At 31.7% G+C, this 19,877-nt stretch overlaps 1 protein-coding gene across 5 annotated transcripts in view; it reads left to right on the forward strand.

The window, feature by feature from the left end:
- Window positions 1-17,930, forward strand: part of LOC114331072 (putative inorganic phosphate cotransporter) — a 387,747-nt gene extending 369,817 nt beyond the window's left edge. For all 5 annotated transcript variants that reach the window (XM_028280548.2, XM_028280546.2, XM_028280545.2 and 2 more), the window contains exon 9: window positions 12,968-17,930. In XM_028280548.2, coding sequence (XP_028136349.2) covers window positions 12,968-13,144 — 177 coding nt within the window. In that variant the 3' untranslated portion in view covers window positions 13,145-17,930. The remainder of the gene's footprint in view (window positions 1-12,967) is intronic.
- The last annotated feature ends 1,947 nt before the right edge of the window (window positions 17,931-19,877 follow it).

Genomic DNA, 19,877 nt, shown 5'->3' on the forward strand with positions numbered 1-19,877 from the left:
TTTTTAAATATATTTTTCTACAAACGTGTTAAAAATGCAATTTATAGCACTCCATAGGAGCGTTAAAAATGCTACTTTAAAGCACTGGTGCTTTAAAAATTTTAAGACACTGTAGTTAAAAGTGAATTGTCAAATTGTGAAACGTCAAAATTTTTATATTTCATTTATGCCCGGTTGCACCAACATATCTTAAGCTTAAGTCGAGAATATCATAAGAATTAATATAATATAATTATAAGATATTACAATAAGAATACCATAATATAATAATAGATATAATTGATAATAAGGTAAGAATCTAAAAGTATGGTGCAACGTAAGTGATACTCAAGGAGGCTCTATCTATAAGTAGAGCTTAGCTAAGCTAGAGCTTAAGATCTGTTGGTGCAACCAGGCATTATTAACATTAATAGATATTAATAATAAAACTGGCGCAATTTGAAAAAGGTGGTTTAAAAGGTTGTTTAAAATTTAATTTAAACTATTGATGGATTTAATTTAAACTGTATTGCATTTTTAACACGTTTGTAGAAAAAAACTATTAAAATTTGTTAGAATATACAAAAATAAAAGTAGATGTTATTCTGATTTACGTATTAACAGTATAGGCAGTTTTGATGTAATGTCAAGAAAAATATAAACATGGAATGTCAGTCAAGTTCAAGTAAAAGTTTTTGTAGGTATTGTCCTGTAATTGAGAATGAATAAATTATAATTGTTGATATATAAGACGTTTGTAGAAAAAATATCTTATGATATAGGTACGTGTTAAAAAGTACATTTTTAAGGCACTCATGTGAATTGCAGCATGAGCGAAGCGAATCTTTCACACGAAACTTTCACATACGTGCCTTAAAATTGTACTTTTAACGTTTATATCATAAATAACTATTATTATAATTTTTGTGTATTTGGACTTGTCTACCTCGGGAATAAGATAATAAGTAATATTTAAAGTATTTTATAATTCACTTCGTCTGTTTGTCACTATGTCTGACAAATCTTGTAGCCCGGATAATTAAAAGGGTATAGCTCAGTGGTAGAGCGTTGGACTGGAGATCAAGAGGACCCCGGTTCGAATCCTGGTGTTTTTTAATCTTTTTTAATTTTTGGTATTGTTTTAGAAAAAAATGTGGAAAGTAGTAAGTAAAAATTAATTTAATCTTTAAATAAAATACAAATAAACTGTCCGAAAGTATATTTATTTCATTGAAATCATATTTAGAAGTATAACTTCATACGTGCGTACAAAGTACACACACATTCTTTTTTTAAAGAACAAAATAGTACGTTACTGAGATATTTCAAATTAAAAACTATTTTTGTATTCCACGTTTAATTTATGATAAAGAACCTTTCTTGTCTTTTTTTCATATGGTACACCGTTTTTATGCAAAAAAATAAAACATCTTCGCGCGTATTTTCCATTTCGTAATACATTTTCAAGAACTCTCCAATATAATAATGCCAAACTAGAACAATAACAAAAAATATTTCTAAAAAGATTTTAATTATGTGCAAGGCTACAACAAATGTTCAAAATTACCTCCTTTAAAGGTGACAGAGTAATTTTATATTCACCATTAGCGCGATCGGGTAATGGCCCGAATTTTTTAAAGAAAAAAATAGTACGCCACTGAGGAATGTCAAATTAAAAATCATTTTTAAATTCCTCGTTCAAGTTACGGTAAAACATAATTGTTGTTTTTTTTTTCATATGAGGCGCCGTTTTTATGTAAACAAATAAAATATCTTAACGCTTACAAAGTATTATTTGAAATAAGTTTCTATGCATATGGAATCTTCTTCTTCTTTTAGTGCCTATTCGTTTCGAATATGGGCGATCATTCTGGCTATAATTATTACTACCTCGAATTATTTGTAAGTGATAAGACGTTTTATTTTTTTGTATAAAAACGGCGCCACATATGAAAAAAGACAAGAATTATTTTTTGTCGTAAATTGAACGAGGAATTCAGAAACGATCTATTTGTTTCTTAAAAAAATTCAGACCATTACCTGTACGGGCGCCAATGGTGAATATTAAATTATCCTGTCACCTTTAAAGGAGGTAATTTTGAACATTTGTTGTAGCTTTGCACCTAGTTAGAATCTGTTTAGTGATATTTTCTGTTATCGTTTTACTTTGGTATTATTATATTGGAGGGTTCTTGCTTATGTATTAAGAAATGAAAAATACGCTCGAAGATGTTTTATTTTGTGAAGTTATACTTCTTTAGGCACGAGGGTGAATTTTTCCATTCTCTGGCGCATGCGCACACCGACAGTATGGTATTAGTCGCTACATATTTTAAGTTATGTAGCGCAAATAAGGTGTGCGTGAAAAGAATATATTATTAGTGTTTTTAGTAAAAATATTTATTATAATTTTTATGTCTGTGGATTTGTCTACCTCCTAATAAGTATTATTGAAAATATTCATTTTCAATTAATGTATCTGTCACTGTGATTGTAACTATGTCCGAGAAATGATCGACTGAATATAAAAACGGTGGTAGATGATCGGTAGAGCATTCGCCTAGAGATCGAGAGGTTCAAATCCCGACAAAGGCATATCCTTTTTTTTTATAAATTTTTGGTATTCTTTTTGTTCTTTCTAAAATTAGTTTAATATTTAAATACAATACAAAAAACTGTTTAAAGTAGATAGGTATATTGATTTCGTTGAAATCATAATATGAAGTTAGATTATATTATAATAGAAGTATAACTTCTTACGTGTGTACAAAGTACACACACATTCTTTTTTCGCATAAAAGCGGTGCACCATAGGAAAAAACAAGAAAGGTTCTTTTTCATAAATTAAACGTGGAATACAAAAATAATTTTTGTTTTGAAATATCTCAGTGGCGTGCCATTTCTTTCTTTAAAAAAATTCAGACCATTACCCGTAGGCCAATTCATCATAATAGACCAGTGCAGATAGCTCTAAAATGGACCAAAAAAATAAAAAATTAATAGCAGGATGAGACCAATTCCAAATGAAAGTACACATATTAGATAACATGTGAAACATTTTTCACCAAATCTGGATGAGGGGAACATGGGTTGGAAGAGCATTTTTAGGGGTGAAAACGGTTAATTACGTTTTGCGGCAAAACAGCACATCCTATCGAAAAAAGTTAAATCGCAAAGTTATAGGCAATAAAAAGATCTACAACTTTTGTAAATAAACATTTTTCACATAACCTCAAAATATCCGAGAAAATCGGAAAATTCAATGTTTTTGATTTTATTTTTTTTTTCTCACTGAAAAAAAAAATTATTTTTTACCAAATATGGTGTAAACTTACCTCTTTCTGTCCCAAACAGGCTGTAATTTTTATGTATAAAAATATTTTTTAAAACTCTTGTTTTTTATGTCTAAGGGAAAATGTAAGCATTTTTTCAATTGAAAAATCTCCCGAATTTTTTTTAGCCTTTTTAAAGAAGTTGGCATTTTTTTTGTTTATTGAAACCTCTATTTTCTGATGGTGTAAAAAAATATATACGTTACTGTGGAAAATTTTGGCACAAAAGGCAAAAATCGGAAATTTATTTTCAACCTCTCACCATTTTCATATTCTCAGACGTAATATAAGTTACATACCGAGCAGGAACCAACGAACCTCTGTTAAAAATTTACTACACTAATGCCGTTGTCTGTGATTTTTAATTTTGTGAATAAATTATGGTTAAAAAAAATAAAAAACACGCTTTTAAAGCACTAAAAATTTAAAAATAAAATATTACTAGCTTTAATTTTAAAAGTTATTTTTAAATTTTTAGTGCTTTAAAAGCGTGTTTTTAATTTTTTTAAACTATATTTTTTTTTAAAGGTCGGCCTACTTACCTAGAAACTACATTTTTTTTTAAAACTTTTTTCTCATGAACCAAATTAAAAGTCGCAACAACTTTTTTAACGAAAAAGTTTATTTAATACAAAAGAAAGTAATTATTATAATTTTAATGGCCAATTTTTCATCAATTAATTAAGTATTTGCTTCTTTGATGGCATTTCTTCATCACATTCGGTAATGCTTACAGATTCTGCAGTTTCCTCTAAATCTTCTAGACCATCATGGTCTTCGTCTACATTTTCTTCATTTGGCGTTGGTTTCTCACCCATAATGGCATCATATTCATTAATATAAAAAAATATGGTTTTTCAACATTGGAGCATTTATCAGAAGTACAATTTGAACATAAATTGATACATTTCAAACCATACTTTCGGCACCCACATTTTTGACTATTGCATCCAGTCTCACAGCTGCAGCAAATACTTTTTAGTAATATTTCTGGAATTAATTCTGCATTTGTTAATATGGGCACAATGCCACGTTCATGTTGCTTCCAGCCCCAATTTGTTGCCGTCAGTTTGTTACCCATCCAAGATTGAATCTGATGATATGCTCTGTAAAAGTGTTGTTCTGCTGCGCCTTCAGTTGGTGGGAGATTAGCTAGTTTAAAAGAAGTTTTTACTCTTGCTAATTGGTATTTGTTAAATCTTAATTGATTCAAACTTATATTTTCATTTCTACATTTATTAATTGATAGAATTAATTGTAAACCATTTTTGGCGATATTTTCTTTACTTGCATCTTTTTTGTAGAAAATAGTGGCTAAATGTGACAAGTTTTTATTGTCTAATAATGCTTTCACTATGTTTTTTGCCATAAATCAAGGTATTTAGTTATTAGAGCATCATCATTATAATTTTTTTGACAACTTTTATGAATAAAAGCTGATGTCATATTTGCAAATTTTTTGTGTCTACTGTCAAATCTTTTTTTACCAGACTCCACTAAACGTTTCAAAGCATTTTTCTTTTATTTTATACAACTGCTTATTATCTGCCTCATTGCAGATTATACAAACAGATTCTTCCATATCCATAGTGATAATCTACAAATACAAAATCATGATTTTACAATTTTCTCTTTGAGTAAAACTAAATTTGCTTGTGCAAAAGAAAGAAATTATTGTTTGTTAATATTGTACTGAAGTACCTATTTCTAATTTATTTGGAATATATTGTATTAAATTATTATTAAAAATTTGTTAATTTAAAAAAATAAAAAAATTTCAGGTTATTTTAGTCATACTATTTATGAAAGAAAATGATAATATTTCATTGAATAATTGAGAATAAGACACAGGTAGTATTTACCTTTTTATGTCGATTCCACAATTTCCTTTAAAATAAATAAATTTGTCACTAAATGTGCTGCACCTACTCGCTATGCAACTTACATTACGTCTGAGAATCTGAAAATGGTGAGGGGTTGAAAATAAATTTCCGATTTTTGCCTTTTGTGACAAAATTTTCCACAGTAACGTATATATTTTTTTGCACCATCAGAAAATAGAGGTTTCAATAAACAAAAAAAAATGCCAACTTCTTTAAAAAAGCTAAAAAAATTTCGGGAGATTTTTCAATTGAAAAAATGCTTACATTTTCCCTTAAACATAAAAAACAAGAGTTTTAAAAAATATTTTTAAACAAAAAAATTACAGCGTATTTGGAACATAAAGAGGTAAGTTTTTACCATATTTGGTAAAAAAAATTTTTTTTCAGTGAGAAAAAAAAATAAAATAAAAAACATCGAATTTTCCAATTTTCTCGGATATTTTGAGGTTATGTGAACAATGCTTATTTACAAAAGTTGTAGATCTTCTTATAGCCTACAACTTTGCAATTTAACTTTTTTCGATAGGATGTGCCGTTTTGCCGCAAATCGTAATTAACCGTTTTCACCCCTAAAAGCGCTCCCCCAACCCATGTTCCCCTCATCCAGATTTGGTGAAAAATGTTCCACATGTTATCTAATATGTGTACTTTCATTTGGAATTGGTCTCATCCTGCTATTAATTTTTTATTGTTTTTTGCTATTTACACTGGTCTATAAATGATGAATATAAAATTGTTATTTGTTTGCAAAAAAATGCGCAATAACTACCTCTTGAAACCCACCAAATGTAATTTTCATATCTCAACCGGTCCTAGAGCAATAAAAAAATTGGCAGTTTGAAATAAAAATTTCAACACCCTGTATCTCGGAAACAAAGCATTTGCGGACATACGTTTATAGAGCAAACTGCCATTATTTTTTCATGTAGAATTATCCCTTAAAGTTTTTGATACTTATTTACTAGCACCCTGTATATCAGATGTACTATTTTTGCGCGACTGTAATGTGACACTTTCCGTTTCCAAGCGTCCACAGACCCGCATCGGACGCATCGTACGCAACGGATTTTAGTTTGCCTTGTACAGAAACTTATGTAACCGCGTCCACTGATCCGCATCGTATTGCATTATCGGCAATAATTGTAAGGCAAACTAAAATCCGTTGCGTACGATGCGTCCGATGCGTACGATGCGGGTCTGTGGACGCTTGCCTTAACCGGAAGCGCTATACTGGAACTATATACTTATTCTCGTCTTTAATAAGGTGCGTCGAGTTATATATCACTTGTACTATTTCGGCGAATTTAAAATAGTACTTCCAGTTGCAACTTTGCAACCGGAAGTCCGAGGTTAAATTACTCACCTGTCAGATTTAACTAAAATGTCATGTCACTAAAATGTATATTATCACGGACTTACCTTTTTTTCTATCATTTGTGACGCACTGAAAAATGCTCATGAAAAGAAGCATAGTCTAAGATACGATATAAGGTTAGACCAGGCTGTATCGTCTCCCCCGCTAGCGAAATTATTCCGATTCGATTTTTTTGCACAAACTTACTCAAAAAGAGGTCATTATAACATATCCACAGGGTGCCGGGCGGTGCCGTGGTCGAAAAATTGTTTAAACAAATTCACAAAAAAATTTTTTTCATTTTGATAAATTTTTTTTAGATAATTTGGGTCATTCTGAGCAAAAAAGGTCTTGTCATTTTTCTCTAAAATTGATTGTTGTCGAGCTATATGCGATATTAAAAATTTTAAAAATGCGAATATGTCCATTTTCAAGGCTTAATAACTCGAATAAAAATTATTATTATGAAATTTAAAAAGTGACTGAATTAAGTTTGAAACCCCTGCTTCAAGGTCCTGGAGCGCTTTTTGTCATTATTTTATTAAAAAACTGTTATTTTTAATTATTAACAATTAGCGCTGTAGTCCAGGATGTATCGTCGCCCCCGTTAGTGAAACTATTCCGATTCGATTTTTTTGCACAAACTTACTCAAAGAGAGGTTCTTATAACATATTCACAGGGTTCCAGGCGGTGCCATGGTCGAAAAATTGTTTAAACAATTTTTAAACAAATTCACAAAAATAATTTTTTCACTTCGAACAAATTTTTTTAGATAATTTGAGACATTCTGAGCAAAAAAGGTCTCTTGTGATTTTTCTCTAAAATTGATTGTTATCGAGTTATACGCGATTTAAAATTTGAGAAATGCGAAAATATAACTCGACAACAATCAATTTTAGAGAAAAATCACAAGAGATCTTTTTTGCTCAGAATAACCCAAATTATCTAAAAAAATCTTTCGCAATGAAAAAATCATTTTTTGTGAATTTGTTTAAAAAAAATTGTTTAAACAATTTTTAGACCACGGCACCGCCCGGTACCCTGTGAATGTGTTATAAGGACCTCTTTTTGAGTAAGTTTGTGCAAAAAATCTAATCAAAATAGTTTCGCTAACGGGGGCGACCATATACAGTTGGACTATTTATATCGCTAATTGTTAATAATTAAGAATAGCAGTTTGTAATAAAATAATGACAAAAATCTCTTCAGGACCTTGAAGAAGGGGTTTTAAACTTGATTTGGTCAGTTTTTGAATTTCATAATAATAATTTTCAATCGAGTTATCAAGCCTTGAAACTGACCATTATTGCTTTTTTCACATTTTTAATCGCATATAACTCGATAACAATCAATTTTAGAGAAAAATGACAAGAGACCTTTTTTGCTCAGAATAACTCAAATTATCTAAAAAAAATTTGTCGAAATGAAAATATTATTTTTATGAATTTGTTTAAAAAACATTGTTTAAACAATTTTTCGACCACGGCACCGCCCGGCACCCTCTGGATATGTTATAAGGACCTTTTTTGAGTAAGTTTGTGCAAAAAAATCGAATCGGAATAATTTCACTAGCGGGGCCGACGATACAGCCCGGACTAGGTCGATTTACACCTATCTGTGTAATGGATAAAAATTAGGTAATAAAAATATGTAATTTAGTATGTTAATAATTACAAAAAACAAGGGGCGCCCGATCTAATTTTGTTCTAACTATAATTAATTAATAATTAAAAATGACATTTTTTTTATAAATTTAAAAAAAAAATTGACCCGTGCAGATATTATTTCAGATTTTTTAGGTCATTCTAAGCAAAAAAGGTCTGTTGTAATTTTTCTCTAAAGTTGATCGTTTTCTAGTTATAAACAATTTAAAGTTGAAAAAAGACAGATGACAAGTTCAAGGCTCAAAATATAAGTATAAAATATCATTGTTGAAATTACGGAATGCCTAAATTCAAGTTCAAACCTTATTCTATCAGTCCTTGATAAGTCTTTTGGACTTGTTTCATTCTGAAATATTGTTTTTTAGTTGATAATGCCAGTCTCCCCATAAGAAACCTTCCTCATTAACAATTAAAAAAATACATTTTAGAATACAACATGGCTAAAATTCTTATCGGGACCTGATAGAAGAAGGTTTGAACTTGAATTTATGTACTTGATGATTACAAAAATGATATTTTTTACTTGCGTTTTTGGACCTTGAAAATCGTCATCTTTCGTTCTTTTTTCAGTTTTAAATTCTTTATAACTCGAAAACGATCAACTTTTTTCAACGAAAAAAGACCGAAAACGAAATTTGATCGAAAACGATCAACTACAAAAAACCTTTTTTTGTTTAGAATGATCCAAAAATATGAAATAATATCTGCCGGGGTCAAAAAATTTGTTTTTAAATTCATAAAAAAATGTTATTTTTAATTATTAATTAATTATAGTTAGAACAAGATTAGATCGGTCAACTCGGTGTTGGATCGGTGTTTTTTGTAATTGTTATCATGCTAAATTACATATCCAATAATTTTTATTCATTAAACAGATCGGTGCCAATCGATCTTATATCGGATAGTCTACTATCAGTTCTAATAACGTAGGAGTTATATTCCCGGACAGACAGACGGACTGACAGACAGGCACGAATCCGGAAGTATATTGTTACGCGATTGACTCTACTATTTTATTTATTTATATCTTTAGGCACTAAGTTTAATTTAAATAAAGGAAGACTTACTTATATTATTTTATTTACATCACTTATTTATTTTAATAATTACAAATAACACCAACTAACACATCTAATTTATTTACAACTCAAATCTATGATTTTATTAACTAAACATAATAACTTCGATAACTAATATATACATTTCATTAAATCCTGATTCGAATACAATTATATCACGCGTCGCGGTTCGTTCATTGACTGACTGGCCTGTGCTCGAATTCCTGTTCTTAAATACTCTGACAGCGGTCGCCTCGAATCGCCGTGGAAGGTTTGGCCTTTACTCGTAACCCCGGGAAGCATCGAGAATAATTAGGCCGGGTTGTGAGGCGTCACAATATATTTGTTTTCGTCTTGCTAAGGCGCTTCGAAGAGTATACCTTTGTACTATTTCGGCTACTTTAACATAATAGTTCCGGTTGCATCTCTAAAACCAGAAGTCAGAGGTAATATTTACGAATGGAGGTTAATCACCAATCGGGCGAAATCATACAATAATCTGTGAAGGAAAGCGACAGAGAACAAGAAAACAACGAAAAGGCGAAATGATCCTCCGCCAAAAACCTATTCCCTAATAAACGTTCTCATAGTATTTTAAATATCACTTTTGTATACAGTTTTTTTAATCAGATCTTTTGATTTTTTATCTTCAAGCGTACGCAGCAGACCGTATGGTGTGTACCCTTCAAGACAAAAGAGACTTAGGTTATGTACTAGTTAACCTTTAACTACACGCGCTGGCGTATTTTGTACGCCAGATATAAGAATTCTACTGCAAATATATTTAAAAATTTAATTTTTGACCTGGTTTATCTATCTAACCTATCACTGGAATGTGCTTTACAATTGGTTTTAGTTTCGTTATAATCGGCGTTCTGGGAAGATGGTAATTTACAATTTATTATTTGTTGTTTCCGATGGTGGACAATATACGACACGATTATAGTAATATAAGTAGTAATATAAGTACATATTCCAATTGTTTTTTAGTCATTCTGGTACAAAACATATTTTTCTTTATAAACAATGTAAAATACATATCACATTTAAAAAAATTTTGTAATAGTAATTTTACTTATCATGGAATCAGGTTCAAGTTAAAAATCCCAATTGGGTTACTGAGAAGGAACTCCAATTATTCGCTGATTCCGAATAAGGTTTATAACAAACAACTAAGTGTGTTCTTTCAAAAAAAAATAGGGGAACGAAGTATGCTAAATGTGCAGTCACTCGAGCGCTTTGGGGACCTATTGGGTTGTGAAGAGTAGGTTCTAAAACCAAAAAAAGTTAAGTAAAGTTTTCCATTTTAGTGGGGACTTTACATTTTTAATTTAATTTTCCATTTCCAACAATCGTTTTTTCTTATTATAGGTAAACTAATTATTATTTTTATAAATGCCATCTATTCATAATTTGAAAAAAATGTTCAAATAAAAGTTGCTTATTTTTACGTAAAAAATCCAACTCTGGAATAAAAATTTGGGGCTTCTATTTTAAAGTAACCTTGGTACCATTCGATAGATTTTTCAAAAATATAGTCCAGGGTAATAAGGTTTTTTTCATGACTCTCGAGCAGCCAGGGAACTGAAGCGTTTTTTCGACAGATAATACCTATAAGAGCAAATTGTAACTATTTCCTGCGTAGGATCTGGCGGCCATTTTTATTTATAAACAATTAAGTGTCAAAAAATGGCATTCTCCACTTTTTTTTCAAATCAATGGAAAACAATGAAACTTATGGTTTTCTTAGTACAAATATCTTTGAGATTATGGAAAAAGCTTTGAAATGACGTACTACAAAGTTTGATATACTCATTTATTGTTAATATAATTGCGAAAAAAGGTCGGAATTGCAAAAAAAAATTAATTTCGCAATATCTATTGTAAAAATTAGTGTACAGCTTTGAAATTTTTGTCATATAAGGATTCTTTGGTGCTTAATATGTCATAAAAATTTCAAACGATTCATTCAATTGTTTAAATTTTATTCAAATTGTTTATCCCAGAGAGCATTTTTTTTACAATAACATAAGTCAGAAAAAAATGACGTTAGAACCATTCCACAGGTGTCAAATGAAAGAGCATGAGCTATGTTTTCAACTTGGTTTAAAAAAAGCGAATAAAAAATGCATGTATTAGTAATAAATAATTATGCAAAAGTATCGTAAATCTTTCTTTATAAACTTTTTATTTTGTTATATAAAAAATTATATATATTTATTACAATTTTTTATCAATTATGATATAAATAACATTACTTGGTCGTTGTGCACTTAAAACAGGGTAAAAAAGTTAATTTTTTTGGAAAAAGTTATTCAAAAAGTTTATAAGGAAAGATTTACGATACTTTTGCATAATTATTTATTACTAATAAATGCATTTTTTATTCACTTTTTTTAAACCAAGTTGAAAATATAGTTCATGCTCTTCCATTTGACACCTGTGGAATGGTTCTAACGTCATTTTTTTCTTACTTATGTTAGTGCAAAAAAAATGCTCACTGAGATAAAGAATTCGAATAAAATTTAAACAATTGAATGAATCGCTTTGAAATTTTTGTCACATATTAAGCACCAAAGAACCCTCATTCCTCATTTGACAAAAATTTCAAAGCTGTACACTAATTTTTACAGCAGTTATTGCGAAAATAATTTTTGTTGCAATTCCGACCTTTTTTCGCAATTATATTAACAATAAATGAGTATATCAAACTTTGTAATATGTCATTTTAAAGCTTTTTCCATAATCTCAAAGATATTTGTACTAAAAAAATCATAAGTTTCACTGTTTTCCATTGATTTGAAAAAAAAGGAAAAATGCCATTTTTGACAGTTAATTGTTTATAAATAAAAATGGCCGCCAAATACTACGCAGGAAATAGTTACAATTTGTTCCTATAGGTATTACTTGTCGAAAAAACGCTTCAGTACCCTGGCTGCTCGAGTGTCACGAACGTGGGTATATTTTTGTCTTATTACCCTGGCCTAATATTGATTAAGTGTATTTTGCAGTTTTTCGATCTAATGTTTATTTTGCGAAATATCGCGGGATTTCTATTTAAAATTTTAAATTTATCCCCCCCCCCTCCGTGGGGGTCATGTTTGGTATCATTCGATAGATTTTTGAAAAATATTGAACACGTATTTTTTAGTTTTTCGATCTAACGTTCATTTCGCGAATTATTCGCTTTTTTGTGAAACTTTTTAAGCTTCCGCTTGGGCTCCCCTACCATAAACAAATCCGGTGTTTTAAGTGTATTTTCTTGTGGTGTATAAAGTACGCCACGCGTGTAGTTATGTTATAACTTGATGCGCGGGTAGTTAAAGGTTAAGACTAAAAGAGTTTTGTAATAAAAATTTTGACTTTTGTTAAGCATTGGAAATATACTTAATACAGTCTGATGTATCGAGCTCTCGGACTATCAATCACGAGGTGAACCGCGAAGTGCGCGCGACGAACAAATATTTACACACATGCGCGAAATACTTTTTCATATTAGCATATTCATCCTCGCTATTATTGTTAACATGTAATTAGTTATTTTACGTCATATGTACTTAAGCTAAATAAACGAGTAGTACATACAAAATACTGTTGTATTAATTAGGTATTATGTCATCCCGGACTCATACATAAAATACAGTAAAGATTTTTATTAAAAATTTATTTTAATCCAAATTTTTTTTTCTATTTCAGCCTAGTATTGCAAAGTGGAGAACAGTGTTCATAACCGCCGCTAGTGTCTATGCAGGTTGCTGTACTTTTTACGTATTCTTCGCTTCTGGACAACGTCAGTCCTGGGATCAACCACCAGAGGAAACTCAAAGAAAAAGACCAAACGATGAACCCGAAGTAGTGACAACTCGTGCTTAATTTTTAATTTACATACTTGAAAATATTGTGATTTTATCTTAAAGTTAAAAGTAAGATGTAAGGATAAGTTTTATGAGACTAGATTGTATTATCAGGTTTTTAAAATGTTTTTCGCATTCCGGTTCCCAGTTTCTAGCTTCGTCGGTTGTTCAACTCGCCAGGGTGAAGATTCCTTTCCGACATTACATTCTGAATCCCGCCTAGTCAGAATTGTTGCGGCTTTCCCGTTTTCCATCTTTCCCTTGGCATCCATTTTAAAATTTATTTTAGCAGTCTGACCTCGTCCATTCTTTCTACATGACCATACCAGATCAGTTGTCTCCTTTGAATTTCATCTATGATAGTTGACTTGACTTCCATGATACGTCTGACTTGGTCATTTTGTATTCTTTCAAGCCTTGATTTTCTAAATAATCTTCTCCAAACGTTCATTTCTAATGCAATTAAGTAGGCGTCGTTCCAGAGATTTAGTAAGTTTCCATGTTTCGCATCCATAGAGCGATAGCACTAAACTTTTAAATTCTTGATTGTTTCAAGTTCGCTGACCACTAGATCTTCTGCTTCATTCCAGATGCATAAGTATTGTGTTGTGTTTCTAAGTATTTACAGAAAGGCCCCACTCTTCATGTTTACAATAACCATCTCGTCATGAATTCTTAATCTTCCTTGTCTGTTTTCACTACGACTTGTTCTTGTCGTAACCCTTTTGTTACTGGAAATTCTTCCGATAAGATGTTATTTATTTTGATTTATGATGTTATTACCTTCTTTTATAATTGTTTGACTGTGGCGATGATCGTGCTATTTAATACCGGATTTATACTCAGCCCTGTTCGACAGGGAATTGGACAGGGAAGTGGGCAGCGTGATTGTGTAAATAGCTCACTCGCGCTTTTACTCGTCATGCTACTGCCACTGCACCTACATACCCAAAAAGTCGGTTCTAGTGACGGAAGTCAAAGGAGAGAAGTCAAAGGCGGCTTCGCCGCCGGCAGAGCGGCAAGTGAGTAAGGGAGCAAGGCGATGTTGTTGTCACATTCCTTTCTTGTGACTCGTTCGGTAATGAGACTGATGTAAACACCTCACTCGTGTCGAGATCATATTTCGGGCAATATTTCCGTCAACGGCAGCGGCAGTAGCAATAGCTGAGTATAACGAAGATCGTTCAAGAGACTGTCGCAGATTTCTCACCGGAATCGTCCCATATTCTTTTGTTAGATCCACAAATGAGATATGTATTTCCTGACTCCTTGCAAGTTTCTTTTCATTAAGTTCTGTTAGGGTAAATATGTGGTCTACGCAAGATCTTCCAGCTCCAAATCCTGCTTGATGTTCAATTTCATTAAGTTCGAATTCTTTCTCAATAATTTTTAAAGTTATGCTACTTTAGGCACGAGGGTGAATTTTTACATTCCCCGGCGCATGCGCACACCGACAGTATGGTATTAGTCACTACATCTTTATGTAGCGCAAATAAGGTGTGCGTGAATAGAATATATTATTAGTGTTTTTAGTAAATATATTTATTATAATTTTTGTGTCTTTGGATGTGTCTTCCTCGGGAATAAGATATTTTATAATAATAGTAAGTATATTTAAGTATTTTTGTATACTTCACTTGGCCTATTAAATTTGTCAGTACCTATGTATGAGAAATCTTGTAACCTGTCAAAGCAAAGGGAGTATAGCTCAGTGGTAGAGCGTGTGACCAGAGATCGAGAGGTTCTCGGTTCGAATCCGTGTGTTTTCTAATTTTTTTAATTTTTGGTATTGTTTTAATAAAAATTTGTGGAAAGTAGTAAGTGAAAATTAATTTAATCTTGAAATAAAATACAAATAACCTGTTAAAAGTATATTTATTTCATTGAAATCATATACTAGAAGTACAACTTCTTACGTGCGTACAAAGTACACACACATTCTTTTTTTTTTGAGATTTTACTAAACAGCCTGCTAAAGGTACTAGTGACCGAGATACACTTGTAGTTTCTGCAAATATCTTTTGGACCTTTTTTTTGTGAGTTGTAGTAATCCATGCTTCTTTCCAATTCTTCACAATTTCTTCCCCATTTAAGTATCTTGTGAACAGCTTAGATAGCGTATTATTAGTTTTGGTGTTCCGTTTTTTAGAAGTTCTGCTGGTATATATGTTCTCCGGCCCGGGTGCTTTGTTTGTGTACCGTATAATTGTGCAATTTTGCGGTTTCCCAACTTCATTGCACAATTATACCTGTTCGTCCCAAGAAAATAGCCGCAACTATTTTCTCCACTCGAACGCACACTGTCCACGCTGCACTCAAAGCCACCTCCTGACCGCCGACGAGGGACGCAGGCTCGCCTGTCGTTGTACAATGGTTTCTAGGGAGACTGGTCGAGAGCAAAGCACGGACAGTACACGTAAATGTCTATGGAACCAACAACAATCCATCAAACTTTCTTCTCTGTTGTCTTCTTAGCCTTCCGGACACCACCGTCCGGCACCACAGGATCCAAAAACACCAGGACACGGCGCTTGCCCCAGTGTGTTTTCGGGCTGTTTGCTTTTGCTGCTAACACTAAATATTCACTACAAACCCTGAAGAGGACAAAATCCTAAACGGGGAAAATCATTGAAAGCATTTCCACATAGCACTTTATCTATACACGCAAATCAAACAATGGTAGTAGTGCTTTGTTGTTCTTCATGGATTTAAGTGCCTGTTGTATTTGATCGTCTTCCTAGACAACGAATGAAATTATTAAATTTCCCTAAAACTACTGTTGGGTTATCTTAGACTGTGACGAAGTTGAATTCAGTATGTCAATGAAAAGAGAAGACTTGCTAACACGCTCATTCACTATTTATTAAACAATCAATTAAGCTTAACTAGGACACTTTTTGTCATTATTAAATTGTAAAAAGAATTTCTTCTGCATTCGCAATAATAAAATAGTCCAAGTGAAAATAGAGACTTAACAATTTTGTATTCAATGTTAATGTTGAGTTTAAAAATTTTTATAAAAATTTGCTTGTTTTATATGCTTTTTGGTGGGCATATCACCACAATTCCAACAGTATTATATATTTAGGCAAAACATATTGAGTAAAATATTATTCATTATCATTTGATGATCAGTAGGTTTTGGATTTAAAAGCAAAAAGCGCTTAAAAAGCATAACGATTTTATGAAAAATAAAAGTATGCATATAAGCATATAAATGTTGACAAACCATTTTTTGACGAAAATTGGCATATTAAATAATAACATATTATATGATAGTTTCTAGTCTTAGCTTAAGAACTCGTAGGTACCTATTATAAATTTAAAAATAAATTACAATAAACAAAAAACTAGATAACTGAAATAAAAATGTGCTTTGTTTTCTGGCCTTGATAAAACAAAAAAATGCTTTAACCTAATTTTTATCGACATACCTTAGATAAAGGAAAATAAATATAATTTTTGATAAAGCACCAAATAAGCACACATTTAAAAAAAAATACGAAATTAAAAAAAAATCAGAAAAATCAGTCAAATGACTTATTTTTGCATATTTCGTTCGTATTTAAAAAAAGTCTCCTGGTTTTATTATTTACCATAAGAATTCTGCTTAGAGATTCGGACTATATTCATTATTATTTGATGGCCAGTCTCATAAAACTGATCCTATTAAATTGGTTTCATAGTGAAACAATATATTATTACCGAAAGTATTTCCAGTACAATTTTTAAGAATATTGTGGATTGTTCATATTTCAGCTTAAAATTGGAATTAACTATGTTGTATTTAAAATATTCCAAATCAATTTAGTTAAATATTAGATATAGGGCTTTTCATTCACAGTCATTTGTTTCGAGCTTCTGTCATGTGTCACATAAAATTAATATATCTACGTCATACGTTATTGGTATCCACATCCACCATGATACAAACCGAAGACGTATGACGAAGATATATTAATATTATGTGACACATGACAGAAGCTCGAAACAAATGACAATCGATGAAAAGCCCTATTAGTTCAGTCGCAGTTTAATGCTAAAAAATCAGTTAATTTACTCTCGAATTTTGACGGTTCCAATAGGGCTTTTCATCCATTGTCATTTGTTTCGAGCTTCTGTCATGTGTCACATAATATTAATCTATCTACGTCATTGTAAAATACCAATAACGTATGACGTAGATATATTAATATTATGTGACACATGACAGAAGCTCGAAACAAATGACTGCGAATGAAAAGCCCTATTTTGGTATCAAACTCTGAGACAAAGTTTTGAATGCGTGACGATAATGACCAATCATGGCAAATGCGCAATGATAATGACCAATCACGGCAAACGTAGAGTAGTTAACTGTCATTCATCTGCGCAAACGCTGACATTTTTGATACGCCGTCACCAATTATGGAACATAGAGAACAAAGTATTTTCGCTGAGTGACCCTACAGATTCGTTAACATTATGCTGTGGTTCACTGACGTATTAACTTTACTGTTGTATGAACAAACCCCAGAAAAACTTGTAAATATTGTAACAAAGCATAAAAAATGTGCCTCAACATTTTCGACAGTGTTTTATTATTTATTAAGTACGGGTTATTTACTGAAATAAAGAAAGATATAATGAAGTATTATGTATTTTATATAATATTGATTAGTGACGAGATTAGAAATAGGTTAAGTTTAATACCTTTAGGTATCCCGAAAACGTTGTTTTTTGCATGTTTAAATAACAACGTTTTCTGGTACAAGGAATATTTGTTGTACATTACCTTATCTGAGAATAAAATTTTTCTAAACACATTTAACTCTTTTTTTTTTTTCATTATACCCTCCTATTACAAAAAATTAAGGCACTCGGCGCAGTGCCGACAGAAGTGAAAACTTTTTACGAGTAAAGCGCCTTCGGGTACACTTAATAAAAGAAGTCAGTTTGTAAGGGTTGGCACGAAGACGTCTTCTTGCATGCCATTAGAATGTGGGGTACCTCAGGGTTCAGTTCTAGGCCCTATATTTTTTCTGATATACATAAATGACATCTCTAGTCTGAATATTAAAGGTAAAATATGTCTCTTTGCAGATGATACTAGTATTACTTGGAGTAACACGGATATTATGGATCTTCGCAATACCAGAACTACAGACCTAGTCACCATTAAATCGTGGTGCGATTCGAATCTCCTCTTATTTAACGTTTCTAAAACCAAAGTCCTACCTTACAACAGTATGATGCAACCTTTAGTACTTAATAACAACAGCCTAGAGGTAGTTGAATCGGTGAAGTTCTTAGGGCTTATTGTGGATAAGTCTGTAAAATGGAACTTGCACATTGATGCCTTACACAAAAAATTAAGTTCTGCTTGTTTTGCGCTAAGATCAGTTGCTACGGAAATGAATTTGTCAACATCTAGGACCGTTTATTATGCCCTTTTTGAGTCTCATCTTCGGTACGCCCTTCCATTCTGGGGTACGTGTTGTGCGACTCAATTTGAGCGTATTTTTAAACTACAAAAGAGAGCTCTTCGTTACTCCCTGAGACTCAATAGCAGAGTTCATTGCCAAGAATTCTTTAAAAAATGTAAAATATTAACTCTTCCTTCTTTGTTTGTTTTTGAATCCGTTTGCTAAATCCGCAAACATGCATAAGAAGGTCCAGAGAGACCCACTCACAACTATTCCCTTAGAAACGTGGAGCATAATCTGTATCTGCCAACCCCACGGTCTGAGCTGGTTAAGTGCTCTATACTATACAATTCGAGAAAAATGTACAATCACCTGCCATCTAACATCAAATCTATTGCAGCATTTCCCGCTTTTCGCAAGGCCTTGAAAGCTTATTTGCTGGAGAGAGCTTTTTATACAGTGAATGACTTTTTTATAAACGATTTGAATTCAGCAAATTGACTTGCAGGATTATTACTTTCGAGTACTTTTATACATATTTGCAGCGGCATAGAACTTTTGATTTACTTTCCCTTTCCCTTTTCCTCGTTCGCCTTCTTTTTGTTCTGACGTTGTATACATATTGTTTGCAAAGTTTTTAATTTTTTAATGTGTACTTAATAACTATAAAATTATATTAAGTAGTATAACTCACGCCATTTACTTGGTGTCTGTTTCTGTTTTTTTTGTCTGTAGTTTTTTATTATTTTTTGTTTTTTATTGCATTTTTTTATTTTGTATAAGCTTTGTCCAAAAATTGGTAAAATTTTTTGACAACAAAGCATACCTTACTTACTTACTTACTTACTTACTCACTTCTATCCCTCCTCCAACCATTATAACTTCGGTCGAGAATTCAATGCTTTTTCCCCATACAAAAAGTACACAACGTCGCTAAAGAAGTTTTCACTTCAAACATAGTTTAAACACTAATCAGTTTTAATGATTGGAGAAGGAAGGGGTAGAGTGTGGCCGCTCATGCGCTTGCTTCGCAAGCTCCTTCAGGTACACACTCTATCCCTCCTCCAACCATTATAACCAGTCGAACTGATACGCAATTCAACCTATAGTATATAAATTACTAATATCTCACCGTAGCTATGACGGTAGCGAATACCATGCTTTTTCCCAATCCAAAAAGAAGTCTTTTACCTATATTGTATACGCGTTGCGTGCCTCCAATACTATTAACATATGTTACAGTTCAAGTTGATTCTCAGTTAGAGTTGACTCCAACTAGTTGGAGTCAACTCCAACTGAAACGAGCAGTAAAAGTTAATTTTAAAAATTTAAATCAACTTTTACTAG

Source organism: Diabrotica virgifera, chromosome 9 (genome assembly GCF_917563875.1).
Source record: "Diabrotica virgifera virgifera chromosome 9, PGI_DIABVI_V3a".
NCBI lineage: Eukaryota > Metazoa > Arthropoda > Insecta > Coleoptera > Chrysomelidae > Diabrotica > Diabrotica virgifera.